At 53.9% G+C, this 27,662-nt stretch overlaps 1 protein-coding gene across 1 annotated transcript; it reads left to right on the top strand.

Moving 5' to 3' along the window:
* Window positions 1–466: 466 nt before the first annotated feature.
* GBA2 (glucosylceramidase beta 2) lies at window positions 467–24,449 on the top strand (the record flags this gene model as incomplete). Its single annotated transcript, XM_082013746.1, has 17 exons — window positions 467–666; window positions 6,125–6,216; window positions 6,436–6,551; window positions 6,665–6,883; window positions 8,160–8,399; window positions 8,777–8,879; window positions 11,088–11,241; window positions 11,524–11,649; window positions 11,753–11,937; window positions 12,274–12,378; window positions 13,024–13,131; window positions 13,516–13,667; window positions 13,820–13,926; window positions 14,081–14,223; window positions 14,536–14,651; window positions 23,945–24,136; window positions 24,222–24,449. The coding sequence occupies 17 exons, from the start codon at window positions 467–469 to the stop codon at window positions 24,447–24,449; spliced, it is 2,586 nt and encodes an 861-aa protein (XP_081869872.1).
* Window positions 24,450–27,662: the final 3,213 nt, after the last annotated feature.

Below are 27,662 nucleotides of genomic sequence, written 5' to 3' on the forward strand. Positions count from 1 at the left end.
CCGCGCAGCCCCCCGCAGCCCCCGCCCCAGACCCCACTCACCGCCCCGCAGAGACCCCACTCTACCCCCCGCACCGCTCCGGGCCCGGCTTCCCTTCACACGCTCTCGGCTCTCCCGACCTGCTCGGCGCGACTCGGGGCCCGCTCGGCAGCGCTCGGGGCTCGCTCGGGAACTCTCGGGCGCCGCTCGGCAACTTTCGGGCAGCGTTCGGTAGCGCTCGGGGCTTGCTCGGGCAACGCTCTGTCGCCGCTCGGTAACACTCGGGCGCCGCTCGGCATCACTCGGGCGCCGCTCGGCATCGCTCGGTCGGGCGCCCTCGGGTTCGCAGGTCGCGCCGGTAGCGGGGCGGGTCCGGGTTTCCGGACGCGCTCGGCGGCGCGAGGGGCGCCGTGCCCCGAGGGCGCGGGCGGGGCGGGGCGGGGCGGCTCGCGCGGTGAAGAGGGCGCGCGCGGGGGGGGGTGCGGCGATGGCGGCGGCGGCGGCGGAGGCGGCGGCGGCGGCGGGGCCGCTGGTGCGGCGGTACGAGGGGGCGGCGCGGGGCCGCGGCGTGGCGGCGGCCGGCTGGCGCGTCTGCCTGGCGCACCGCTTCGAGGAGCCGCGGCAGCCCTACGGCGCCGCCGACGTGCCGCTCCGCGACGTCCTGCGGCACATCGGCCTCGCCTTGCGGTACGGGGGGGAAACGGGGACCGAGAACACCTTGGAGGGCGGGGGAGGGGGTAAGGGGGTGTCCTGGGGGTAGGAGAGCCGTGGGCGTGGGAAAGCCGCGCCGCACTCGAGCCCCTCGGTGCTGTGGGCGGCTGCCCCCGGGGAGGCACTGGCCATGCCCTGGTGCACGGCGGGCAGAGTGCGGGGGATCGCGGAAGGCCCCGGGCTGGCGGGAGCCGCTCTCCTCCTGCACCGAGCTGCCGGCACCCACCCGCCGGCCTGCTGCCGGCGCTGGTGCAGACGGGCCGAAGCTGGCTTAGGGGCAGAACCCAGCGCTCGGGCTCCTCAAAGCCTAGCGGGAGCTCGGAGGGCTCGGGGCATCGCTTCTGGGGATGTGGCACGGGGCAGGCCCCCCATCTCCCACCCTCGAGGCTTGATGCTGGTGCCCGTCACTGCTGCATCTTCCCTGGCCAGTGTCAGGTGCTCGGCCCCTTGCATTGGGCACTTTTTGCTGGTGGAGATTGAACTCGAGGTTAATGGGGAGGGTTTTTGAAATGCAGTGTGCTGTAGCAGGTTTGGGAATGGGGACTTCTCCTGACTTTGCATTAGGCTGAGCTGGAAGTAAGCAGGAAAAACGTGTGTGGGAAACAACAATGTTATTTTAACCTTTAAAACTGCTGCCTGGGTGCTGGCGGTGTTTGTGTACCCATCAGGCTGAACATTGAAACCGATGACGGCATGATTTATTTCCTTGTGCTTGCTTTATATCTCCTGCCTCCATTTTCTGAGGTTTTTTTCCCTGCTTGATGTCCTTGGAGGGTGCTGCTTGCAAAGCTGGTTCCTGCAAAGCCTGATGAAGGGGCAGATAGCAGACTGCTTCGGGGTGCATGGCGTGCCGGTCTGACCTGAGACATCCCGACGTGAGCCTGGGCATCAGGGAAGGCAGAGCGTGGGTCGTGCATGGGATAAAGGCGGCTGGAAAAGCTGCCAGGGCAGGTTGGGGATGAGCTGAGTGTGTTGGAAAGTGTGAAGTTCTGGTGGGGTGAGCGGGGAGGCCACTCCTGGGCTGTTCTCATTGGGGTATCAGAATGGAAGTGGCTTGTATCAGTCCTAGAAAAAGGTTTTAAGGTGTTTTCAGCAAGAAGCTAATAGTCAAACCACGGCATCTTCCCTCTGTACAAATTTAGGAGGTAATTTGGTGGTCATATCAAAATAGTTGTGCAGGGCAAAGCTTCATGGCAAGGAGACTCCAGCCTAGAGAGCGGAGGAGAGGAAGGGCCAGGGCAGCGAGAAATACCAGCTTGGGTTTGAATTAGAACCTGAGGGCAGCAGTGGTGGCTGGCGAAGGGGAGCTACAGCAGGGGTGTGAGGATATGTGGGAGACTGCGTGCTCCTGGTGTTGGTGGGCACCCGTGTGTCTGCCCAGTGGAGGCAGCCAGCAGATGGAAACTTGGGTGCTGGTGCTGCAAGAAGAGCCTGGAGCCCAGTCCTGCGGTGTGGCGCGTGGGTCTGAACCTCTGGAGTCTTGCAGGTTGGCGTGCCCTCTCCCAGATGACCCATGATGGGCAGCACCCCTCTCTCAGGGGCACCTGTGCCAGGGATGCTCTCAAAGTCGAGCATTGCTTGGCGCATCAAGCGCAAAGTCACCTGCTGCAGGTGCTCATACCTCCCGAGATTGCTGGCAGCGCCTCGGGCTTGCTGCCTGTCTTCAGTGGAGGAAGCCTAGGACCTGCAGAGGAGCCAGCACATCCTGGGTTGACGTGGTGTCATGTTGAGTTAAACCTCTGGCTGATGGGTGTCCTCTCCCGCAGCACAAGCCCCTGCTGCAGGTCGCACAGCCAGGGGTATTGACAGCCCTGAGGTGAGGTTTTCCTTAATCAGGGCTCATCAGGGTAACTCCTTCGTGGGGACGCCCACAGCTGCAAATCTGGAAAGAAAAGGCAGTGCGAGCATTTGGGCTGCGGTGGGTGCTGGGGCTGGCGGGGCAGCGGGAGAGGTGCAGGCAGGTTTCCGCAGCGGTGGCTGGTGTGCCCTCGGAGGAGGTCATGGCACAGATGTGGAATAGCTGGGTGATGTCCAGCCAGGTTTTAATTCCACTGCCAATTTGAAGGGAAAGAAATGCCCTCTGGACCTGGTGGGACTTTTGGTGCTGCAGAACACAAAGACTTTATCCTGGTTATTCCGCAGCAGCACTGGTGGAGCTGTTAATAGCCAGTAATCGAACATTGACCACCTTCTCCCCTTGACTTGAGCAATTCCACTGCATGCTCCTGGAAAAACTGCTTTTTGAAATTGTCACCTCCTTTCCAAGGAGGTGGGGTGCTGTGCCATGCCACAGCCACTCTGCTTGGGAACCTTATTTCCTGTTGCCAGAAACCTGCTGGGGAAGCAGCTGGGTTGGTTTCTTGACACTGGGTTTAAAAAAAAAAAAAAAAAAAAATCATTTCCTTGAGAGAGCAAACACCCTGCCAAAACCTCGCCTCGGCAGCATAAAGCTGGGGCTGTCTCAGCTCGGAGAAGAGCAGTTGCAGCAGATGTAGCTTGAAGATAGCAGCAGGGCCTGATTCAGGGCGGTCATGCAGGACAGGCTGGTTCTCGTGGGTGCCCTGGACCTCTGCAGGCAAAATGTCCTTAAACAGTCAAACATGAAGGTGAATATGTGGGAATGGAGAGCGGGCTGCAACTGGGTCGTATGAGACTGCGACCCGGAAAATGTCACCCTGGGAGGGATTTGGGGACCTTAGATGTTGGTGAATAAAGGTGAATGTCCAGTGACCACGCAGCCAAAAAGGCAAGCGTGGTTTTTTTTTGCTGGGGAGGAGTGTGTAGGAGCAGGGGATGTCATGAAAGGGCCTCTCCCCCTTTGCCCCTGGGGGTATGTGTCCCAGGGGATTAGTGCCCACCCATTGACCACCATCCGGGCTCTGCATCCCACGAGCCATCCGAGTGGCTGTGTGCTCCAGGCTGCTGTAGCTTTCTCCTCTCGGCCGCACGGCATCGGTGCCTGCCGGTAGGTCGGGGACGTTGCCCACCGCGGGGGCTCCCGTGCCTCGCCGCCCGGCTGGCGCCCAGGGCTGCGCTGCGGAGCCGCCGGCTGCGTCTTGCCTGTCTGTTCGCTGGGGGAAGTTCAGCAGCTTCTGGTCTGGTAGCTGGTTTCCGTATGCTAATTGTCTCCGTATGGAAGATTTAACTTGGGGCGGTTCATTAGCAAAAGCTAGTCCTTTACAAGTGCCGACTCGGAACCCAGCCCTGCTCCTCTTGCCCGGAGTGGTGGCGGCACACCCAAGTGCAGGTGTGCCCCTGTTTGGGTGTCTCTCAATTCCCAGGCCTTTGGGTGAGAAGTTATCTGATGGGCAGTGCCAGGCTGTGCAGCTGGCGTGCAAGTGGAGGTGAGTCCCCGGGATTCTGTCAGCTGCAGGCAGAGAGCATCACCTCCTCCAGGGAGAGGCTGCCCCGTGCCGTCAGCCCTGAGGATGTGGCACTGGAGCTGTATGCAATGCAGGACACTCCTGGAATGCACCGAGGAGAAGTGCTTAAGCCAGGTAATTGGCAGCCCTACCAGAGGGTAGGCAATCCTGCCTGACCAACCTAGTGGCCTTCTGTGATGGAATGACCACATCAGTGGACAAAGGAAGAGCTACTAATGTCATCTATCTGGACTTCTGTAAAGCCTTTGACATGATCTCCCACAACATCCTTCTCTCTAAATTGGGGAGAGGTGGATTTGATGGGGGGACTGAATGGATGAGGAATTGGTTGGATGGTCATATCCAGAGGGTAGTGGCTAACGGCTTGATGTCTAGGTGGATATCAGTGATGAGCGGTGTCCCGCAGGGGTCAAGCATTGGAACAGGCTGCCCAGGGAGGTGGTGGAGTCGCCATCACTGGAAGTGTTCGAAAAATGTGTGGACATGGCACTTCAGGACATGGGTTAGTGGGCATGGTGGTGTTGGGTTGACAGTTGGACTTGATGATCTTGAAGGTCTCTTCCAACCTTAATGATTCTGTGATTTTGTATTGGGACCAGTACTGTTTAATATCTTCATCAATGACATAGACAGTGGGATCGAGTGCACCCTCAGCAAGTTTGCAGACAACACTAAGCTGAGTGGTGTGGTTGACATGCCTGAGGGAAGGGATGCCATCCAGAGGGACCTGGACAAGCTCGAGGAATGGGCCTCTGTGAACCTTATGAGGTTCAACAAGGCCAAGTGCAGGGTACTGCCCCTGGGTCGGGGCAACCCCCAGTATCAATCCAGGCTGGGGGATGAAGGGATGGAGAGCAGCCCTGCCGAGAAGGACGTGGGGTACCGGGGGGTGAAAAGCTGGACATGAGCCGGCAATGGGCGCTCAGAGCCCAGAAGGTCAAGCATGTTCTGGGCTGCATCCAAAGCAGTGTGGCCAGCAGGTCAAGGGAGGGGATTCTACCCCTCTGCTCCGTTCTGGTGAGACTCGACCTGGAGTCCTGCATCCAGCTCTGGAGCCCTCGGCACAGGAGAGACATGGGCCTGTTGGAGCGGGTCCAGAGGAGGCCACAACAATGATCAGAGGGATGGAACAGCTCTGCTGTGAGGACAGGCTGAGAGAGTTGTGGTTGTTCAGCCTGGGGAAGGGAAGGCTCCGGGGAGACCTTATTGCAGCCTTCCAGTACTTAAAGGGGGCCTGTAAGAAGGATGGGGACAGACTTTTTAGCAGGGCCTGTAGCGATAGGACAAGGGGTAATGGTTTTAAACTATAAGAGGGTAGATTTAGACTAGATCTAAGGAAGAAGTTTTTTCACACTGAGGGTGAAAAACCTGGTGAAACCCTGGCCCAGGTTGCCCAGAGCAGTGGTAGATGCCCCATCCCTGGGAACATTCCAGGTCAGGTTGGACGGGGCTCTGAGCAACCTGATCTAGTTGAAGCTGTGCCTGCTCACTGCAAGGTATTGGACTGGATGTCCTTAAAAGGTCCCTTCAACCCAAACTATTCTATGATTCTGTGTGGCAGGGCTGCGTGTGACAATGGGGACATGAAGGTGGAAGAGTCATGCTCATGTCCCTGGAGCAGCACATACCTTCTCTGGGCTTGTGCCTCTACTCCCAGACTTTCCTTAGCAGGACATGCCTTACCAGGAACAGAGGTGGTGGTGATGGTAGTCCTTGTGTGTGTTCCCATTTGTCCATGTGCATCTGGGAAAGCATCCTGCCCCTGCATGAGCTGGGACCTCTGCTCTCTGGTATTGGCGTGCTCCGTTTTCGTGCCGTGCCCTTGCAGGCAGCCCTGAAGTGCCTGAGCTCTGCCTGCTCGTGTCTGCTGACCGATACATGCTGCAGACGGATGGCAGGTGCTGCCACCCCATGCACCGTGGGACACTGGTTCCCGTTGTACATTGCTACAAGAGGGGCAGCTGCAATGTGCGCTGGTACATCCTGCCCAGCGCCACTGAAGGGACAGTGACGCCTGCTCCTGACTCCTTTCATACCTCTTTCCTCTGCAGGTACTTCAGGTGGTGGTACAAGAAGACCCGTATAGAGAAGAAATCTGCCTTCATTGACCTCTTGTGTGCTGTTCCTCTGCAGCAGATCTACGGTCAGCCTCCAGTTTGGGCACTGGGGTGGTGCAATACCTTGTGTGCTGGCTGGGCAGGGATTCACATGGGGCTTTCAAGGTGCTAGAGTGCAGGAGGGGGTCAAGGAGCTTCTGGGGTGCGGGCAGTGCTGAGGGGCCCCGGAGCTGCATGGCGGGGTCCTTGAGCTGGATCCTACTACGGGGAGGAATGGGGGTGCTAATTTCTGTTATCTTTGTCAGGGTGCCCGCTGGGTGGGATTGGGGGAGGCACCATCACCCGTGGCTGGCGGGGTGAGTTCTGCCGCTGGCAGCTGAACCCTGGCATTTATCACTACGAAACAGTCATCGCCAACCAGGTAGGTGCAGCAGGGCCTGCGAGGGGTACGAGCAGCACTGCAGCAGCCTGAGTGGTTGCAGTATCTGCTCTTGGGCTCATCTCATGTCCTCTATGTGCTTCTCTTCTCCCCAGTTCACGGTGTGCCTGCGTTGCAAGGGGCAGACAGTTTACCAGCAGGTCTTGTCCGTGGAGACACCCAGCACGCTGCAAGGCTGGAACTGGGGCTACTGTGGCCACTACGCCTTCTACCATGCCCTGTACCCCCGTGCCTGGATGGTCTACGAGCTCCCGGGGCAAAACGTGGTGCTCACCTGCCGCCAGGTCTCTCCCGTCATCCCCCATGACTATAAGGTAAGGAGGTGATGGCTCCATGCTGGTGGCAGCCTGTCCTGTGGGAGCACTGGGCCACGCCGCGCTGCAGCAGCACGGCTCGTACGGAGCGGGTTGGCAGGGATGTGGCAGAGCTGCCTGCGTGGGAGGGGGAAAGAGTTGGCACACCAAAGACAGGGCTGTACTGTGTGATGCTCAGTCTGTCCTGTTTTGCTAGCAGAGGCTTGGAGCTGGTGAGTTTTTGACCTCTAAGCATTGCCTGTGTGTCCAGCGATGCTGCAGTAGAGGAGTTCCTTGTCCCTCCTGCCCAGCTCGGCATTGTCTGAAGACAACCAGGCTTGTCACCTTCTTAATGTTCTTTCCCAGCCTGGCCTGGTCTCGTCTGTCCTAAGACCCTAGTGCCAGCTGCCAGGTGTGTAGCAGCAGGACCCTGGAAGGCTTTGCCCCTCCTGGGGGCTGGAAGGTTCATCCTTTTTTTCCCCCCTGTACTTAGCTCTGGTAGCTGCTCCTCTCTCCTCTGACCTGTGCTTTGGCTCTTTGTACTGCTTGTTCCCTGCCTTTGGTTTTGTCCTGTGACCATCCCAGCTCCCGTCCACCCGGAATGGCAGGTCCAGAGCTGTGGCCTTACTGCCCGGAGGATCCGGTGGTAGCATTTTTGGGAAACTCTCAGCCTGTACTCATGGGTTGGTTTGTGAGCTGGGTGTTTTCTGAGGGTGTTTTAGCTGTCCATCCCCAGGGGAAGAGCTGCTTATTAGCTGGGCTTTCCCAGCCGGGCTTTCCCAACATTTCCCTGTGTCTCTGCTCAGCAATGCTCCCAGGCGGGAGGAACCCCCACAGCGATGCGGAAGCTCGAGATGGCAGCAAGGGATGCCTCGCCGCTCCGGCACGCTGCTCCTGCTCGCTCCCAGCCGCGGGCAAGGGCGGCAGGCTGTGCTGCTGACACACCTGACCTTCCTCTTACCCCAGCGAAGCACGTGAGCCTGTGTCAACCTGTTGAGCGTATGGGTGGTGAGACACCCGTCTGAGCCTTAATCTTAAGTTGCTTTCCATCTGTGTATTGCCCTGTGTGGGGTTTCCTAGCCCAGGGCTTGTGATCTGAGTTTTGTATTGCACACCCCCCAAATTCCTCTGCTCCCTCTGCTGGTCCCCAGCTTGGCAATGGACTCAGTCTGAGTTGTTCCTGGTGCTCTTGTTCCCACTGCATCCCACGTGTGCTCTCCAGCAGCAGAAGAAGCGGTAATCCGACAGCTAACCATGGAGCACCAGCCCTATATGCAGTGTTGCCTCTCTCTGCCAGGACTCCAGCCTGCCGGTGGGAGTGTTCATCTGGGAGGTGGAGAATGGGAGGGATGAAGATGTGGACGTCTCCATCATGTTCAGCCTGCAGAATGGCACGGGAACTAAGGAGGACAGGAGCGGAGGACACTGGAACGAGCCCTTTGCCTTTGAGAAGGAAGGAGAGAGGGTTGCTGGAGTCCTGCTGCACCACTGCACACGCGTGAACCCTTTCACCCTTGCCATCTCTGCCCGGGAGAAGGTAAAGGGCTGGCACTGGTGGTGTGGCCCCTGCTGGGGGGCTTGTAGAGTCCTCCTGAATGTGCTGGGGCTGCGTGCAGGCAGCTGGTAAAGGGTGGGTGTGTGATGGATTGCGGTTGGCACTGGTCCTCGGTGCTTGCCTGACTGCTGGAGCAGGAGTGGGCACTTCCCCAAGGGCACCCTCTTCGGGGGTGGGTGCCAGGAGAGACACTATGGGTGAAGCTTGCAGGACGGCAGGTGAGTAGGTTTGGAGTTAACACTGCTGGGCAGCATGTGGGGAGTGAGTGTGGGGTCCCAGAGTTCTTGCTGGGGGCAGGGGAGAAGCTGCATCTGCCCCTCAAAAGTACCAGCCCCTGATGATACTCTTCCCTTCCCCAGGCTGGCACAGGAGTCACCCACCTCACGGCATTCAATCCCGCAGGATCAGGTAGAGAGGTGTGGCAGGATCTCCTGCAGGACGGCAGGCTGGATTCCCCCTCTGGTGAGTCCCTTGGTCCTCTGTGGGACAGGCAGAGGGGGAGCAGGGGTAGCAGGTGGCCGTGCTGGTTGCAGGGCACCATCCAAGCAAGGGTGGATTTCCCTTCCTCCAGCTGCCTTGCTGCCATCACAAAAAGCTCTCGATGGTGCTGTGACTGGTTCCCAGCTTTACAGAATCACGGTATCATTAGGGTTGGAAAAGACCTTTAAGATTGCCAAGTCCAACCATCAATCCAACACCACCATGCCCACTAAATTATGTCCTGAAGTGCCACAACTACACATTTCTGGAACGCTTCCAGTGATGGTGACTCCACCACCTCCCTGGGTAGCCTGTTCCAGTGCTTGACCACTCCCTCAGTACAAATTTTTTTCCTAATATCTGGACTAAACCTCCCCTGGCTCACCTTGAGGCCATTTCCTGTCGTTCTATCGCTACTTACTTGGGAGAAGAGACCAACACCTACCTCACTGCAGCTCCTTTTTGGCTAGTTGTAGAGAGCGATAAGGTCTCCCCTCAGCCTCTCCTTCTCCAGACTGAACCCCAGTTCCCTCAGCCGCTCCTCATAAGACTTGTGCTCCAGACCCCTCACCAGCTTTGTTGCCCTTCTCTGGACACACTACAGCACCTCAACATCCTTCTTGTAGTGAGGGGCCCAAAATTGAACTGAGTGTTTGAGGTGCGGATTCACCAGTGCTGAGTACAGGGGCACGATCACTTCCCTACTCCTGCTGGCCACACTATTTCTGATACAGGCCAGGATGCTGTTGGCCTTCTTGGCCACCTGGGCACACTGCCGGCTCATGTTCAGCCGGCTGTCAACCAGCACCCCCAGGTCCCTTTCCACCAGGCAGCTCTGCAGCCACTCCTCCCCAAGCCTGTAGCGTTGCATGGGGTTGTTGTGGCCAAAGTGCAGGACCCAGCACTTGGCCTTAGTAAACCCCATACAGTTGACCTCTGCCCAGCGATCCAGCCTGTCCAGATGCCTCTGCAGAGCCCTCCTACCCTCCAGCAGATCAACACTCCCACCCAGCTTGGTGTTGTCTGTATCTTTAGGCTGCATCCAAGTTTCCCATTGCTTGTCACACTGTCCTTGTGGTTCTCCAAAAGCTGTTAGCACCACTTTGGGGCTGTTCTCAATTAATTGCACATACGAGTATATTGTTAGTCTGTGTAGGGTTGCACACTGAGTTGAGATTTCTGCTGAATAGCCGGGGTGATGCCCAGCCATCTTCCCCAAGTTCCCATTGCCAGATCTGTGAGCTGGTCCACATCAGATTCATTCCACCAGGTGTTCAGTAGTCCTCAGGGTTTGGTGCTGCCATCACTTGCTGTCCTCTTGTTACTACATTGGTTCCCTGAAGGTCTCTAGTATTCCCATGATACTTCTGCATCGTCCTCAGTTATCTGCTTAGTTCCTTAGCAGAAGTCTTGAAGCAGGGTGGTGTCTCCCAGCCCTTGCTGCTAACCTCTTACTGCAGTAAAAGCTGAGCATTTGCCTAATGTCTCTGCCAGCTTTTGAACAAGGATGATGCTGACAAACTAGTGATGCTGGCACTGGGCCTTTGCAAGATTTCTTGAAGCTTAAATTATGTAAATAAAGCATTTACGTAAATATTTCTGGAAAACTAAGTTTCCTGCCTAGATGTACTCAGAGCTCCCCAGGCTATTGGGATGTGGTTTTCCTTTGTGCATGCCAGGCATTACCATAGTCAAGATCTGTGCTTCTGTTAAAATTGTTGCTTTAATGAGTTTACCTGGTACACATGTCAGAGCCAGCATATAATTATCCAGCCTCCTCAGGGCTTTTTGTAAATATGGGCACAGGCACAGTTCAAGCACCCTGCAAAAAGCTGGAAACAATGACTGTCACTAGAAAGTCACAGTGCCTCTGAGTGCAGCGCAGTTACGAAGTCATGGGGTGCTCTGTCCTTTCCACTCGTACCTGGTGGCTTTTCCTGCCTCTGCTTTGATGACTTACTCTTTTTAACCCCTCCGCCCATGGCAGGTATTTTTTTCCTGCTTGCAAAAAGCAGTTACTCACGTGCGGTAATGTCATCCCTTAAAACCCTGAGGATGTACCCTGCAGCTTGCAAGGGGGCTGTGGCATGCCCAAATAGTCTCATTCCCCTTGGGGTGCATGGGAGTATCAGTCACTCCTCCACAGGGCTTCCTTGGTCACTTGGGAATACTTTTTTTCTGTCCCGGCAGGTAAAAGCATCCCGACGGAGAAGGGGGAGGTGACAGCAGCAGCAGTGTGTGCCAGCTGCAGGGTGCCTGCCCAGGGTCACAGGACGCTGGAGCTGGCCCTGGCTTGGGACATGCCTCGTGTTCACTTTGGCTCCAAGGAGAAGCTGCACCTCAGGTGCGTGGGTTGTCTCCAGTGGCGCTTGGCTCACATCCCCGAAGTCCCCTTCTCCCTGCCTCCAGGCTTGAGTGTCGCCTGGGGAGCCTTGTCCCACCTGCTCCCTGCAGCCGTGGCCCTGCCAGCTCACGGAGGGGACCCTTTCCTTGGCCCCTGCTCCTCAACACCCTTGCACTAGCAGTTGCATTATTCTGGCGTTCACTATAGTCCAGACCCTCTCCTGTGGCTGGGTGGGCTTCCCAGCCTGAGCCACAGCGTACTCACCAAACCCCTGCTCAGCAGGCGGTACACCCGTTTTTTTGGCAGCGGAGGTGATGCCGCTCCTGCCCTGTCGCATCATGCCCTGACACATTATGAGGAGTGGGAGAGGAAGATTGAAGCGTGGCAGAAGCCCATCCTGGAGAACAGGTAGGGAAGATGGGAGCAACCTTCTCAGTGGCCTCCTGGGGCTGGTCAGAGCAGGACCATCACCACCTCGGCTGCTGTGGTTGAGTTTCCCTCTTGCCTGCAGCCAGCTGCCTTCCTGGTACAAGTCGGCCCTCTTCAATGAGCTGTACTTCGTGACGGATGGGGGGACCATCTGGGTGGAGCTGCCCCCGGACTGCTGTGCCGAGGACCTGCAGGGGCCGGCGGGGGCTGGCCTCTCCCACCTCCTCCCTGTCCTGCGGGAGTACGGAAGGTTTGCTTATTTGGAAGGTAACTTGCAGGGATGTGATGGATGCTCCCAACTCAACCCCTCCCCTGCTGTCACCAGGTGTTTTTGACTTGCTGGGGGGATCCCTGATGGGTAGGGAGCAGCCCTCTTTCCAGCAAAACCCCTTGCAGGACCAAGCCCTGTAGGATATGGCATGAGGTCTTCTCCAGACCCCTGGGTGGTATATGTAGAGAATAAAACCCAATTCTAAATGGGAGCTCTTGCCTCTGCTGGGAAAGATCCCACCCTCCTGGGCCATATGGGAGGGAGGACCTGCCCCTCTTTTCCCCTCCCTGTGGCAGGTCTCTCATCCCTCACCGTCTCCCCGGTCCTTCCAGGCCAGGAGTACCGGATGTACAACACCTATGATGTTCACTTCTACGCCTCCTTTGCTCTCATCATGCTGTGGCCCAAGCTGCAGATCAGCTTGCAGTATGACATTGGTGAGTGACCCAGGAGATCCTGGCGTGATGCCTGCTGATACCATTACCTAGGGAAGAGGTGGAGGATTTGGGACAATATCTGCTGTAGAAATCTGTGCCGTGGAGTCAGCATCCCCCTCCAGCTCCTGTGGTGGGCCCAGGACTTGCAAACTCCCAGTGTTGCTGCCTCTCCTCTGCCCAGCACTGGGATGCCTTCTGGCCACACTGGGGGTGCACAGCTGGCTCTGCCTGCCCTGGAGGAGTCCCTGGTCTTGCCAGCGCTCTCAGTGCCCCTAGCAGAGGAAAAGCATGGAGTTGTTTGCAGACCCAGATGCTTTGAGTGGGCTTGGAGGCTACTTGGTGGTGGCCCAACCAGTGGTGGAGCACAGCCCTTTGCTGGGCTGCAGGAAGGCTGAGCCCACTGGTGTTCCCTTGCAGCCCGGGGTGCTGCCACCTTGTTTAAGGGGGTGGTGACAGTTGTGTGTCCCCTGCCGAGGGGAGACTGAGAGCAGCCTGGTGTCCCCTCAGACCTTTGCAGAGGGCTGTGATCTTGCAGCCGGAGCCCCAAGGGGCAGCCTGGTGTGCTGGTGGTCCTGCCCGTGCTCGGAGGTAGCTGCTGTGGTGCCTGCTGCCGTTCTAATGTCTCTTGCTCCGTGTCCTCTCCAGCTGTCACAGTGGTGAACGAGGATGTCCAGACCCGGCAGTACCTGATGTGTGGTCAGACAGCCCAGGTGAAGCTGAAGAACGTGGTGCCTCATGATGTTGGGGACCCAGGTGAGGGGTCTTGGCCGGGCCTGCTGTGGGGGCAGAGGGGGTGAGGGCTGCTCACACAACCTTCTCAGGGTAGCTGACTCCCAAGCTGTGGGAAAGACATATGTGGGAGAGACATATGTGCATGGACATTTTCATTCAAACAAACAGTGTTTGTTTTCTGGGAATGAAAAGCTTGGATGGTTTGAGGTGGTGATGAAGACCATGCTGCATGGAGCTTGTACAAGGGAGATGGTGGGAAGCTGAGCAGTAGCAGGACGGCTGCTCATGCTGGAGGTGGCATAGGGTGCACCGTGTTATTGCAACACCCTTGGGACCTTGCACCTGGGTAGGAGTGGGGTTGTTCATTGCTTGCTGCCCTGCTGTACCTGCTCTGTCCTTGCTTAGGTGACGAGCCGTGGCAGCGTGTCAATGCCTACCTGATGCACGACACAGCCGACTGGAAGGACCTCAACCTGAAGTTTGTGCTGCAGGTGTACCGCGACTACTACCTGACACATGACTCCCTGTACTTGCGGGACATGTGGCCAGTTTGCCAGGTACTGGGAGGAGATCAGACCATGGGGCATCCCCCCCTTCTCGCTTCCCTTGGGAGCTGTGTGACATCCCAAGACGATAGACGCTCCTGAGCAGAGCGTGATGGGTGGCCAGAATGCAGGGACTGTGTGACCATCTCCTGCCTCTCCTGCAGGCTGTGATGGAGTCAGAGTTGAAGTTTGATACGGATAACGATGGGCTTATCGAAAATGGTGGCTTTGCTGATCAGACATATGATGCGTGGGTGGTAAATGGAGCCAGGTGAGCAAGAGAGGCAGATGGGGGTTGGAGATGGGAAGCATGGGGTGGGGAGGTAGCTCAGAGCTGGGACCATGGTCCCCATCTCTTGTGGGAGCTCCGTGCCACCTGTGGGGTGTCACACATTGCTGACGCTGCTCTCCTTTTGCTCCGGCAGCGCGTACTGCGGCGGGCTGTGGCTGGCAGCCGTCTGCATGATGTGCAAGATGGCAGAGGTACTCGGGGACGCCGAGATCCAGCAGAAATACACTGACATCCTGAACAAGGGCAAGGAGGCGTTTGAGAGGATGCTCTGGAATGGTGGGTGCTTGCCGGTGGGGAACTGTGCTTGGCTGACCGTGTGCCCTTGGGAGGGAGATGGCTGCTCCTTGGGTTGCAGAGCCTTGCAGGAGATAGGGGAAGGAGGGGAGATGCCATCCCTCCAAGCGGAGGGGAAGGAGCAGGTACCAGGGAGGGAACAGAAAAGGTATGGTGGTTTGGGAAAGGTAAGAGAGGAGAGCCTTTTGGAAAAAGCTACTGTGCTCCTGCCTCACAGAGTGGGGTGTAGGGACAGCACATGTGAGCTGGGGTCCTAAACTATGGATTTAAAACAGTTTCCTACCTCTTTTCCAGGAAAATACTACAACTATGACAGCAGTGGGAGCGACACCTCCAGCAGCATCATGTCAGACCAGTGTGCTGGGCAGTGGTTTCTCGGGGCTTGTGGTCTGGACCAAGGGCAGTTTGAGGTAAGAGAAGGGGCAGCCTGGTGCAGGGTGGGGTGAGATGGGACCTGTGCCTGGAGGAGAGCAGCAGGGCTGGCATATGGTATGGATTAAGTGTTAGGGACTGGTGCAGGGTCTCTAGCCTGCTCCCCTGCAGTGGCGTGTGCTCAGGTGGAGGCGGTTGGATGCACATTGGTGCAACCCACCTTAACCCAAAATCTGCTCATGAAGAGGCCATGTAGCAGGGGTGTGTAACTGCAGTCAGCTCTGGCACACTTGGAGGAGGGTCCCACTGGGGTTTGCTGTTAACAAGGTCCTATCTGTTTAAAAACAGGAGCAAAAAGTGTATGAAACTTTCCACATGTTATTTGCTGCCCAGTTTAAAGTCATAAATGAATATCTGAGGGAACTAAGGCTTATTTGGGGCCCTAAAGTCTGTCACAAGAGAAGAACTGGCAGAAGACTCCTCTTGTCTGATGGGATGATAAGAACAGCTGCTGCTGGTGCAATAACCAGAATGGGTCTCGGAAGTGGAGAGCCATCGTATGGATTATTTATGACCCATACGTTGTCCCAGAAGTATGTATACCTGGTGTGCAACAAGCCAGTATACACACAGAGTAGAGGTATGTTGTTACCACGTATCTGTGCGGATACGGGTACTAGGTGGTATTCCACAAAGCTAGTGTGCCACACCGAGGAATTACCACATATTTATCCCGTTACATGATCAGTGAAAACAACAGAGAACCCTCCCAAGTTTACATTCATTGGCTAATAATTACCACACTGCTTATTATTGGCTACGCATATTCAAATTGGCACATATGCTCCTAGAAGCGGGGCGGGGGGGGGGGCAGTTTGCATAGTCCCTCAATTGAGTCAGTGGTCACCATCTCCCACCTTTACCTTTAGCCCAGTTACTGTGGGTTCTGCTGACTTCACAACAGTTACATTTTTTTCAAGAGTGCAGGAACAGCTAAGTCTTCATGGTTTACTGCTTAGGTACAAATACTTTATCTTCGTGACCACCAGATCCAGTTTCATTAATCTTTATGATTGTATTAACTCCTGCCGATCTGCACACTAGAATCTTCCATTTGTCTCATATTATTTTCCCCCCTTTGAAACCGAGATCTTTTCTTATAGTTCTCGTACGTCTTACTATTTCTTTTCATTAACATCACCTAGTTTCCTGTGGCAGTTTGTATGATTAACCTTTTAACACAACTCAAGGCAATACAAATTTTAATTATGGTAATTATACTCATGATTCCAGTTGGCAGTAAGCTTGCCAACCATCCTGTAAGGGAGAAGGGAGAATCCTAATACTATTATGGATTCTCCCAAATGACTGGTTAAGTCGCAGGATCAAATTTCCTTTGCACACAGTGAACATTAAACAAACTGAAACCACTCCCAAGATTTTCATCTTCTCAAGAGTAGTGTCGATTTATCCAATGCTCATCATAGGTAACACTGGAACAGTTGTCCTCGTGGACATTCAACCTCTCTGTAAGCAAGTCTCATTTCCTAGATGCTATTAAAAATCTCTGGTCAATCAAAGCTTGGGTTTTTCAGATGGCTTTAAGGTTCACTTTTCTTCATCTGGTTCTGGTCTTCTCTTCACCTGTGTGCAGTGAATACAGGAGTCAATTCCCTCTACTTTGACTGCAGTGTAAGTCTTTAATAGCACAGTATATATGCATTTGGTCTCCCTTGACGTTCAGAAGTTTTTCACAGGGTATGCTTTCCTGTGTACAATTGCAAAGGGACTTTTTTTTTTCCTTAACACTAGGGGTTATTCGAATTCACAAAAGAGCTAAGGGTGAGGCCTCTGTTCACCTTAAGATGTGCTTCCTGACAAAGTTTAGAAACTTGTCTTTTAAGAACCTGATTCATACTTTCTACTTTCACACTTGATTGTGGCCTCCAAGGTGTATGTAATTCCCACTTAATTTGTAAAAACTTAGAAATTTCTTGCAGTACTAATGTAATAACATGAGGCCCGTTATCAGAAGGTATACCATCTGGAATACCAAATCTAGGTATAATTTCTTTTAACAAAATCCTCATTACTTTTCCAGCTTTGCTGGTACAGTGAGAGAAAGCCTCTGGCCAACCAGAGAAGGTATCTACCAATAGATACTTACATTGGTTACACCTAGGTAATTCTGAAAAGTCTATTTGCCAGTATTCCCCAGGAGTTACTCCTTGTTTCATGCTTCCTCCCATAATCTTTTTCCTGATTTTGGGGTTATTGGCACTGCAGGTAAACTTTGCAATGAAGAAATGTACTGCTACACTCTGCATTTTCAGTATGTGTTTCTTGGTATAGTCTTTTAAGCAAATTTTCCATCATTTTCTCAAGGACCAGTAACTGTTTTAGCGGCATTACCCACCATTCTTCATCACTTTTGGAGCAGTCTAATTGTTCTTCCTTCTCAGTGTATTTCGGTGGCAACAGCTCTAGGCAAGACCCCAGAATTAAAGCTGCTTCTAGATTTAACTCTTTCTGGTCTCCCTCTCTCGCTAGCTGATCTGTTTTCTTACTTCCTTTTACAATTTCACTGTTTCCCTTTTGATGAGCTCCACAATGCATTATAGCAACCTCTTTTGGCTGGAGAACTGCTTGTAACAGTCTCACAATTTCTATTTCATATTTCATTGCAGTCTCCTGTGAATTTAATAGCCCTGGTTCTTTCCAAATTGCCCCATGTGCATGCACCACTCCAAATGATATTTAGAATCAGTGTATATATTGACTTTCTTTCCATGACTTGGTGCCAGAGCTTGAGTCAAGGCTAGTAATTATGCTGTTTGAGCAGATGTATTGCTGGGCAGTGCCTTGGTTTCTAGTGTCTGGGTGTTTGTTAGCACTGCATATCCAGCTCTTCATTTTCCTTCCGGCATGTAGCTGCTGCCATCAGCGAAGACCCTCACTTCTGCATCAGGCAGGGGTTCATCCCATAGGCCTCATCTGCTGGAATACATTTGTTCAATAGTGGTTAGACAAGCTTGTTGCAGCTCATCAGACTCAGAGATTTGGATTAAGGTAGCAGGATTCAAGGTGGAGGTCAAAGGAAGTGTGATACAATCTCGTTCTAGTAACACAGCTTGATCTTGAGGTAACATATTCAGGGAAATCCAGTGGTGTCCTTTATTTTCAAGGAGGGATGGTACAGCATGAGGTACAAACATGGTGATTGCTTGTCCCAGTGTCAGTTTTCAAGACTCCTCAGTTAGGGTTACCGCCCCCAAGCAAGCAGGCCAACCATTACTGACCTTATCCAGTTTTTTTGAAAAATATCTGACTGGTCTCTTCCACTGCAACAATTTTTGTGTTAGTACTCCCAGTGCCACTTGTCTCTCATGTGCCGCAAGAAGAGCTGGTGGGGAAGGCGACTGGCCTGGCTGAACTGGGAGCTTTTGCTGGGACTCGGGAAAGAGAGGAGAGTTTGTCACCTTTGGAAGCAGGGGCAGGCAACTCAAGAAGAGTACAGGGATCTTGTTAGGTCAAGCAGGGACAAAATTAGAAAGGCAAAAGCCCAGCTAGAGCTCAGTCTGGCCACAGTAATACAGGATAACAAAAAATGTTTTTACAAATGCATTAATGACAAAAAGAGAGCCAAGGGGAATCTCCATCCCTTACTGGGTACGGGGGGAAACATTGTCACCAAGGATGTGGAAAAGGCTGAGGTACTTAATGCTGCCTTTGCTTCAGTCTTTAATAGCCAGACCACTTATCCTCAGGGTATTCAGGTATTCCAGCCCTTGAGCTGGAAGACAGGGACAGAGAGCAGAGTAAACTCCCTGCAATCCAGGAGGAAACAGTTAAGGACCAGCTAAGCCACCTGGACACCCACAAGTCTATGGGGCCTGATGGGATCCACCCGAGAGTACCGAGAGCTGGCGGAGGAGCTTGCCAAGCCACTCTCCATCATTTATCAGCAGTTCTGGTTAACAGGGGAGGTCCCAGAAGACTGGAGGCTTGTCAATGTGACACCCATCTACAAGAAAGGCTGGAAGGAGGATCTGGGGAACTACAGGCCTGTCAGCCTGATCTTGGTACTAGGGAAGATCATGGAGAGTTTCATCTTGAGGGCACTCACAGGGCCTGTGCAGGAAAACCAGGGGATCAGGCCCAGCCAGCATGGGTTCATGAAAGGCAGGTCCTGCTTGACCAACCTGATTTCCTTCTATGACCACGTGAGCTGCCTAGTGGATGAGGGAAAGGCTGTGGATGTTGTCTTCTTGGACTTGAGTAAAGCCTTTGACAGCATCTCCCACAGCATTCTCCTGGAGAAACTGGCGGCTTGTGGCTTAGACAGGTTTACTCTTCACTCGATAAAGAACTGGCTGGATGGCCGAGCCCAGAGAGTTGTGGTGAATGGTGTTAAATCCACTTGGTGGCCGGTCACAAGCGGTGTTCCCCAGGGCTCAGTTCTGGGGATGGTCTTGTTCAATACCTTTATAGATGATCTGGATGAGGGAATCGAGTGCTCCCTCAGTAAGTTTGCAGATGACACCAAGTTGGGTGGAAGTGTTGATCTGCTGCAGGGTAGGAAGGCTCTGCAGAGGGATCTGGACAGGCTCGATCAATGGGCTGAGGTCAACTGAATGGGGTTTAATAAGGCCAAGTGCAGGGTCCTGCACTTGGGTCACAACAGCCCCATGCAACGCTACAGGCTTGGGGAGGAGTAGCTGCAGAGCTGCCCGGCGGAAAGGGACCTGGGGGTGCTGGCTGACACCTGGCTGAATATGAGCCAGCAGTGTGCCCAGGTGGCCAAGAAGGCCAACAGCGTCCTGGCCTGTATCAGCACTAGTGTGGCCAGCAGGAGTAGGGAAGTGATTGTGCCCCTGTACTCGGCACTGGTGAGGCCACACCTTGAATCCTGTGTTCACTACATGAAGGACGTTGAGGTGCTGAAGTGTGTCCAGAGAAGGACAACAAATAAAAAGCTCCTACTTTGGCACTAATGAATTTAAGAAAGCTCTTCCAATTACATGTACATCACAAAATCATTAAGGTTGGAAAAGACCTTTAAGATCATCAAGTCCAACCATCAACCCAACTCCACCATGCCTACTAAACCATATCCTGAAGTGCCACAACTACACATTTTTGGAGCACTTCTGGTGATGATGACTCCACCACCTCCCTGGGCAGCCTGTGCCAATGCTTGACCACCCTCCCCGTAAAGAAATTTTTCCTAATATGCAGTCTAAACCTCCCATGGCATAACTTGAGGCCTTTTCCTGTCCTATCGCTGGTTACTTGGGAGAAGAGACTAACACCCTCGTCGCCACAACCCCTTTTCAGGTAGTTGTAGAGAGCGATAAGGTCTCCCCTCAGCCGCCTCTTCTCCAGAGTGAACAACACCAGTTCCCTCAGCTGCTCCTCATAAGACTTGTGCTCCAGACCCCTCACCAGCTTTGTTGCCCTTCCGGATCCTCCTTCCGGCCTTTCTTGTAGATGGGTGTCACATTGACAAGCCTCCAGTTGTCTGGGACCTCCCCTGTTAACCACGACTGCTGATAAATGATGGAGAGTGGCTTGGCAAGCTCCTCCGCCAGCTCTCTCAGTACTCTCGGGTGGATCTCATCAGGCCCCATAGACTTGTGGGTGTCCAGGTGGCTTAGCTGGTCCTTAACTGTTTCCTCCTGGATTGCGGGGAGTTTACTCTGCTCTCTGTCCATGTGTTCCAGCTCAAGGGCTGGAATACCTGAATACCCTGAGGATAAGTGGTCTGGCTATTAAAGACTGAGGCAAAGGTGGCATTAAGTACCTCAGCCTTTTCCACATCCTTGGTGACAATGTTCCCCCCCATACCCAGTAAGGGATGGAGATTCTCCTTGGCTCTGTTTTTGTTGTTAATATATTTGTAAAAACATTTTTTGTTATCCTTTACGACTGTGGCCAGACTGAGCTCTAGCTGGGCTTTTGCCTTTCTAATTTTGTCCCTGCTTGACCTAACGAGATCCTTGTACTCTTCGTGAGTGGCCTGCCCTTTCTTCCAGAGGTGATAAACTCTCCTCTTTTCCCTGAGTCCCAGCAAAATCTCCCAGTTCAGCCAAGCCGGTCGCCTTCCCCGCCAGCTCTTCTTACGGCACTTGGGGACCGCCTGCTCCTGCGCCTTTATTCAAGAGGAGCAGGCACTCCTTCAAGATTTCCTTCTTGAAGGCTGTCCAGCCTTCCTGGACCCCTTTGTCCTTCAAGACTGTCTCCCAAGGGACTCTCTCAACCAGTGACCTGAACAAGTGGCAACCTTCTTAGGTTAGTAACCTGAACCTGTTACTAACAGCAATACAAAAGGAGGAGTCTTCTTCCGACGTTACTAACACAAATACAAAAGGACAGCTCTTCTCCCTGCGTTACTGTCGTGGTTTAGTTGCCGGCTGGGGCTAAGCCCCACGCAGCCGCTCGTGCACTCCCCCACGGTGGGACGAGGGAGAGAATCAGAAAAGTAAAAGTGAGGGAAGTCATGGTTTGAGATAAAGACAGTTTAATAGGTAAAGCAAAAGCCGCACATGCAAGCAGGGCACAACAAGGAATCCATTCACCACTCCCCATGGGCAGGCAGGTGTTCAGCCATCTCCAGGGAAGCAGGGCTCCATCACACGTAATGGTTTTTTGGGAAGACAGACGCCATCACTCCAAAGGTCCCTCCACCCCTTCCTTCTTCATCCCAACTTTAGCGGGGGTGGAGTATGTACTGAGCATGATGTTGTATGGTATGGAATATCCCTTTGGCCAGCCTAGGTCAGCTGTCGTGGCAGTTCCCCCTCCCAGCTCCCCGTGCACCCCCAGCTGCACTAGTTCCAGCACACTAGAATCTTCCATTTGTCTCAGATACGACATGGACAGTTGTCAGGCCAGAGCTCTCTGTGGTGGTGATGGACAGGCAAACGCTTCAGCTGACTGAAGGAAGGAATGACTCTTGGCTGTGTGAGGGTGATGGACCATTTCACCATCTGTTGGTACCAGAGGGGAGCTTCAGGTGACCTTTCTGGGGAGCAGCTTGTGCTGAATGCTGTGGGATTTAAGCAGGCATGGGCGCTTGGTTGAGCCCTCCTGCATTTATCCTACTGTGGGTCCCTGGAGCGTGGGGACTGGGGCTGTGCCTGGTGCTGCAGGCACGATCTGGCCCAGACCTCATGGTGTAGTACCCAGTCATCCCTTTTAGTGGAGATAGTAAACCTGCTACTGTCCAAAAATCTTGCTTGCAGTTCCATAGCTTTGGACTTTATTGCTGAAGGTGGCACTGTTCTCTGCTGGCTGGTGAGCTTTGAGCTCGCTGGGGATGGGGCTGGTGAACGTCTCTCTTCTGTTACTACAACCGTGGAGGTTTTTTTCCATGTATTTTGATCCCTTGCCTGGCTGGCAGCACTCCTGTTTGTAACCTCATTAACACCCTCCTGCTGTGTGCACAGGTCAGTAATGAAATACCGAGTAAGAAAATCCTGTGACCCCAGTCCTGACAAAACTGTGCCCCAAAACCTTCTGCCAGAGGCGGCTGCTTCACACCACCCCCTGACTCCTGCTCTCTCACAGCACCTGGGCTTAGCTCCAGAGCCACACTGGGAGAAAGGAGTGTGTCGGATGCTTGGCTTTAGTGTAGATAAAAAGGATCTGCTGCCTTTCCTTTGAGCCCGCTAAAGCTGTCTGGTTGGACTGCCCGGTCTCCTGTGGGAAGCTCCTGCCTGGTGTCATCACACCTTCTGCTCCCCCTGGCTCTGGTGGCACCAGAAGGGCAAGAAGGGTCTGGCACGTCCCTGGGCTGTGCTGATGAGCCGGGAGCTGCCTGGCCTTTCCCTTTCTTGCAAGTAGATGTCACGGTTGCTCTGAGACATCGCTCCTGACCTTGGTCACCCTGCAAAGTTCTTGTTATGGCTTTCTCGCTGTTGGGTGGGGTGGGATGGAAAGGAGCCAGACCTCCCTGTGCAACATCACCAAGTCCTGAGCTTTACTTTTCTCACCGAGACAGTGACTTCTACTGCACTGACACTTCCTAGTTTTATTGCCAGTAATGAAAGCAGCGCAAAAGCTTAATTTACTTTCAGCTGTGCCCAGAGGCTTTTCATCTTAATGCAGCTCTCACTGCATTGCTGCTCCAGTGCTTTTTGTTTGGCTGGCAGGTGTTTTCATGCTCAGGTAGGGTTGGTTGGTTGTTTTTTCTTTGATTTGTGGGTTTCTTTTTTTCTTTTTTTTTTTTTTTTTACATTTTTGCCAAGAACTTACTCAGTCTGAAGTGATACTTCATTCTGTTCTCAGAAGCGTTTTGAGTTCTTGGCCTTGGTTTATTTAAAAACTTTTTTTTTTCCTCTTATCAGAGGGGAAACGTTTTTACTTCCTCCTGATAATCTCTTGAAATGGCTGTTTATCCAGCAAGCAGTATTGACTTTCTGCAAGTGTTTAACTTTCACTTGGATTGAAAGTTTCAAGTCTCTCCTAGCAGACACAGAAAACCATCAGGTATCTCTTGCGTCTCAGTCTGACCTCTTCATCCCCAGGCTGCCCCTTCTCTCATCTCAAACTCCCCTTGGTCCAGGCCACAAACTCTTGCATCTCCACCTGATTACAAAATTGGAAGGATTAAAGTCCTTTTGAAATCACTTAAAATTAAGTCCCGTTCTTCTTTTTCCCTTGAGCTGAATTTTTTTTTTTCTTTTCTCCAAGATTCCTAGCATTTACCCAAACCTACCTACTGTTATCCACAACATTCACTTTGCAGCTGCAAGTTGCATTCTGATGTCTTCAGACTGACTTTGCCATAATCTTTCCCTTTGGCACGAAGATAACCTCCAGCCTCAGTGATCCCAGACCATCCTTTGGCCACCTCTGTCCCATGTCTTGTAGGCATTGCAGTGTAGGAGAAAGTCCAGGCCTGAAATAGTTGTTTGCCTGAGAAACGAGCAGTGCTGAACATGAACCAAGATGAGGATGGTGTGGTTGGCCAGGTCTTGAAGCAAACTCCCACGAGATTGGAGGGGTTGGCCAGTGACTGAAAGTGAGAGGTTGTTTATGGGCACACACTAGTTGGATGAGTCATCAGCCTCCCTAGGAGGACCGTAGAATGAAGTTCAACATCTCTTCTGTTGAGCAACTGCTTTTTTTTTTTTTTCTTTTTTTCTTTTAGGGCAATGAGGTGCTTTTAATTCCTCCTGTTGCTTTCCTGAGGTGGCTTATTTACCCAGCAAGCAGCGCTGACCTCTTTCTAATGGAACACGCAACCCTGTTCCCTGGAGACCCAGCCTGAGGGGTCTGTATGAGTGCTGAGCCCAAAGCCCCCCCGCCTCTCTCTCTCTACCCACAGGTCTTCCCCAAGAGTCATGTTGTCAGTGCACTCAAGACTATCTTTGAGAAGAACGTCATGAGCTTTGCCGGTGGCACCATGGGAGCAGTGAATGGCATGAGACCCAACGGGATGCCCGACACCTCTAGTGTGCAGTCCAATGAGGTGTGGATTGGTGTGGTCTATGCCTTGGCTGCCACCATGATCCAGGAGGTGAGTGGTGATCCTGCATCCCTTGGCACATGCCATCTCCTTGTGCTCTGTGGATGAACTCATGGTTGTCTTCCCTCTGCTGCAGGGGCTGGTGGAGGAAGGCTTTCATACAGCGGAGGGCTGCTACCGGATGGTTTGGGAACGGCTGGGCATGGCTTTTCAGACACCGGAAGCCTATCGGGAGAAAAAAGTCTACCGCTCACTGGCTTACATGCGGCCTCTTAGCATCTGGAGCATGCAGCTGGCCCTGGAGCGCAGAGCCAGCCGGGCACCAGCACCTCAGCAGGCCCCACAGGTCTCCGTCCACCCTTGAGCCTGGTGGCACTGAGCAGGGCAGCGGGTGCACTGGGGGTTGGGGGGGGGCATCAGCTGGTGGGAAGGGACCCTTCCCTCCCCCACTCTGATAATACTCACATTGCTGTTTTCCTTCCCTACCTCCCCTACATGCCCTTCACCTCAGGGGGCTTCCAGCCACCGATGCTGAGCACAAGCAGGGACCAGATGCGTGGATGATGTCTCCTCAGAGAGTAGAGGGGTGGGATAAGGAGGTGCTGCTGGAGCCTGTGCCTCCCCTTCCCCATTGCTCAGGGCTCTGACAGCCTGCAGGACCCCCAGCCCATCCTCCAGCGGAGCTGGTACCTTGCCCAGGAGCACAGGAGACCTCTCTCCTGCAGTCAGCAGGCTGGGCAAGGTGGGAGCTGGCCTGCAGAGCAAAAAAATATGTGGGTGTATGTGTGTGTGTGAGAACATTGGACTGGTGCACGCAGGCATGCGGATGCTGTAGTTGTCCCTCTGTGTGACACTGCAAACACAGACTGGCTCTGCCCCACGGCACCAGCCTGAGGAGAGCCCGTGGCAGATACAATCCCCAGGGGAGCCCCAGCTCCCCCGCCCGTGACAATCGGAGCCCAAGCAGCAGGTCCTGGTCTGGTACCGTGGCACCCCTCCCTGCTGGCGCTGGGGGTGGGCAGTGGAGCATGTTTTAGAGGATGAATCATTTTAAGTTCTTAATAAATTTGTCTAGCTATCTCTCCTTCTTGCTCATCTTCTCTGCCATGGGGGCAAGCTGGAGGAGGGAGTCCCTGTTGCTCCCACTTTTCTTCCTGGGCTGGGCGGGGGGGGGGGGGGGCAAGCCCTAATGGCAGGCTGGCTCTTGGGGGGTTTTGCTAGCGGGAGCAGGACCTACCTTCCCCCCTGCTGATGTGATGGTAGGAGAAACCTTCCCCTTGCTCTCTCCTCTCCTGCCTGCAAGGCAGGGGAAGGAAAGAGCCTGGCACTCCTGAAAACGCCTCTGTGGGGAGCTGCGGAGCCCCGGGGCTGGGCCCCTGCTTCCTTTCCCACCTTTGGCTGCCAGCGCAGCATTTGGGGGCTGCGCTTGCCTGGTTTTGAAGGGGCTGGGAGGGGGCCCTGCCACTGGTTTTGGCTACAAGGGCTTTCTGCCCATCTTCGAATTTTTTGCTCTAAAGCTTTCCCTTAATCCTTAAGTGGAAAGTCCCAGCCCTTGCCTGCCCTGGGAGCTGGCACGGGCAGGGCATCGCCGCGGTGGCCCGGCGCTGCCAGCAAGTGATAAACGGCCTTTTCTTCACTCCCCAGGGGAGCGTTCCTGCATCCGCCTGGGCAGAGGAATAATGTCATCCGGGAAGGGCAGGCTGTCCCGGATCCGGCCCCCCCGGTGCAGCCGGTGTCATCCTCCCGTGGCAGAGCCCACAGCCGATGGGGAGGGACCGAGGTGCCCTCCTTTAGGGTCACCGCGGCGAGGCTGGAGGGGGACCGGGGTGCCAGGACACAGGCGTGGCTCACCCGGGCCGCCTGCCTCCATTTGTCTTGCGACATCCCAGTCCAGCTGGCAAGGGGCAGAAGCAGGTAGCAAAGCCAGCACGGCTTCTGACCGGGCTGTGTTTTATTGCTGCGACCCGTCGGCATTGCTCCTAAACCCTGGGCGACAGGCTGCCCACAGACTTTCTTTCAAAGGTTCAGTCAGTACCAAGGGATATTTCTGCTTTTTCCTGCTCTTTTGGCTGTACCGCCTCAGAAGAACTTGTATGCCATAGGCTCAGCCTTCAGCAACTTCTGCACGGGCACGGCCGCAGGCTGGGAGGACAATCCTTGGTTACAGATATGATTTTCTCTAACATTTGCCTGTACTGCTATTTTTCAAGGCTGATTCCATCCCAGCTTGAGCAGCAAGTGTAATTATTCATTAACCCTTTCCTCTTATTATTCATTAACCCTTTCTTGAACCCTGACATATACAGGTTTAAACCACAGCCCTGCCAGCTTTTAACTTCTTCAGCGCTTTCTGCTTCGGACTTCTTCCCTGCCTGCCCGTTCCCCCTTGCCCGCTCCCGGCTGTGCCAGGGCTCAGGCACAGCATCGCAGGATTTAGCAGTGGTAATGATTGCCAGCCCCGAGCCGCTTCGCTGGCTGTCCTTTGGAGGGTGCAAACCCCACAGAGGTACCCTAGCTCTTGGCTTGTTTTATTTTTGGCTCGGCTGAGACTGGTCAAGAAATCTATCTCCTTGAACACTGAGCTTATCCCTACACCTGCAAGATAGGCCGCTGGGCTAGGGATTGTTAAATATGGGAAAAATAAAGGTTACAGGCATCAATATTCTTTTTACGATGCTAAAATAAACCTACGGCTGTAAATGAGCTGTGGGTTGCCATCAGCAGCAGCGCTGGCATGGAGACCTTGTGTTGCCCATTCCCATGGTCTCTGCAGGAGCTCCCTGAACCGAGGTGACAGCAGTGGGATGATGGCGGGGGGGCTGATGGCAGGGGGGTGATGGCAAGGGGTGATGGCTGCCCCTCCTGCCCCCTGCAACCTGCCCAGACCAACCGTGCTCGTTGTCACAAACCGTGGCCACGCTCCAGGCAGCTCCCGCCTGCTGAAAAAACTGCCAAAGCCAACAGGAGCTCCAGGGGCAAACACACCTTGTTGCGAAGTTAGTTTCTAAGGTAAAGGGAAGCAAGCACTGGGGTAGGGATTTCCCGCGGGCAGCCAGCTCTCTGGCCAGGGAGCTCTGGTGGGCAGGGGTGCGGGAGGGCTGTGGGGCTCCTGCAGGAGGAGAGGTGGTCGTTAAGATACCAGCAGCAGAAATTAAATGCTCTGCAGCCTGGATAGCCATGAATTTTACTGTCGGAGAGAAACTGGGGCTGAAATGTGAAAGTAAAGGGAAAGCAAAATTTGGGAAATGTTTCTGAGATGTTGCAAAGAGTTGCCTTGTCTCCATTTTAGGAAAAGGAGCATTTTCTGGTGAATAGAACTCCATCAGCACTTGCTGTGATGACTGGGGGAATTAAAACATGCATATTTTAGGAGACTGCCTTGAAAGCTGTTGAGGAATGAGTAAGAAAATCTGGTGTGAACTGAGCTACTTCAGCCTCCCTGGCCAGCAACAAGTATAACGTAAGCACAATTATATAAATCGGTGCTTAAATTTATTTAAGAATTCCTGCATAAATACAATTTTTGTCAGCATTCCAATGTGACGTCCGAGATACTCAGGGAATGTTTGTTTTTCAT

This window comes from Phaethon aethereus (genome assembly GCF_964289735.1).
Source record: "Phaethon aethereus genome assembly, chromosome: Z".
NCBI lineage: Eukaryota > Metazoa > Chordata > Aves > Phaethontiformes > Phaethontidae > Phaethon > Phaethon aethereus.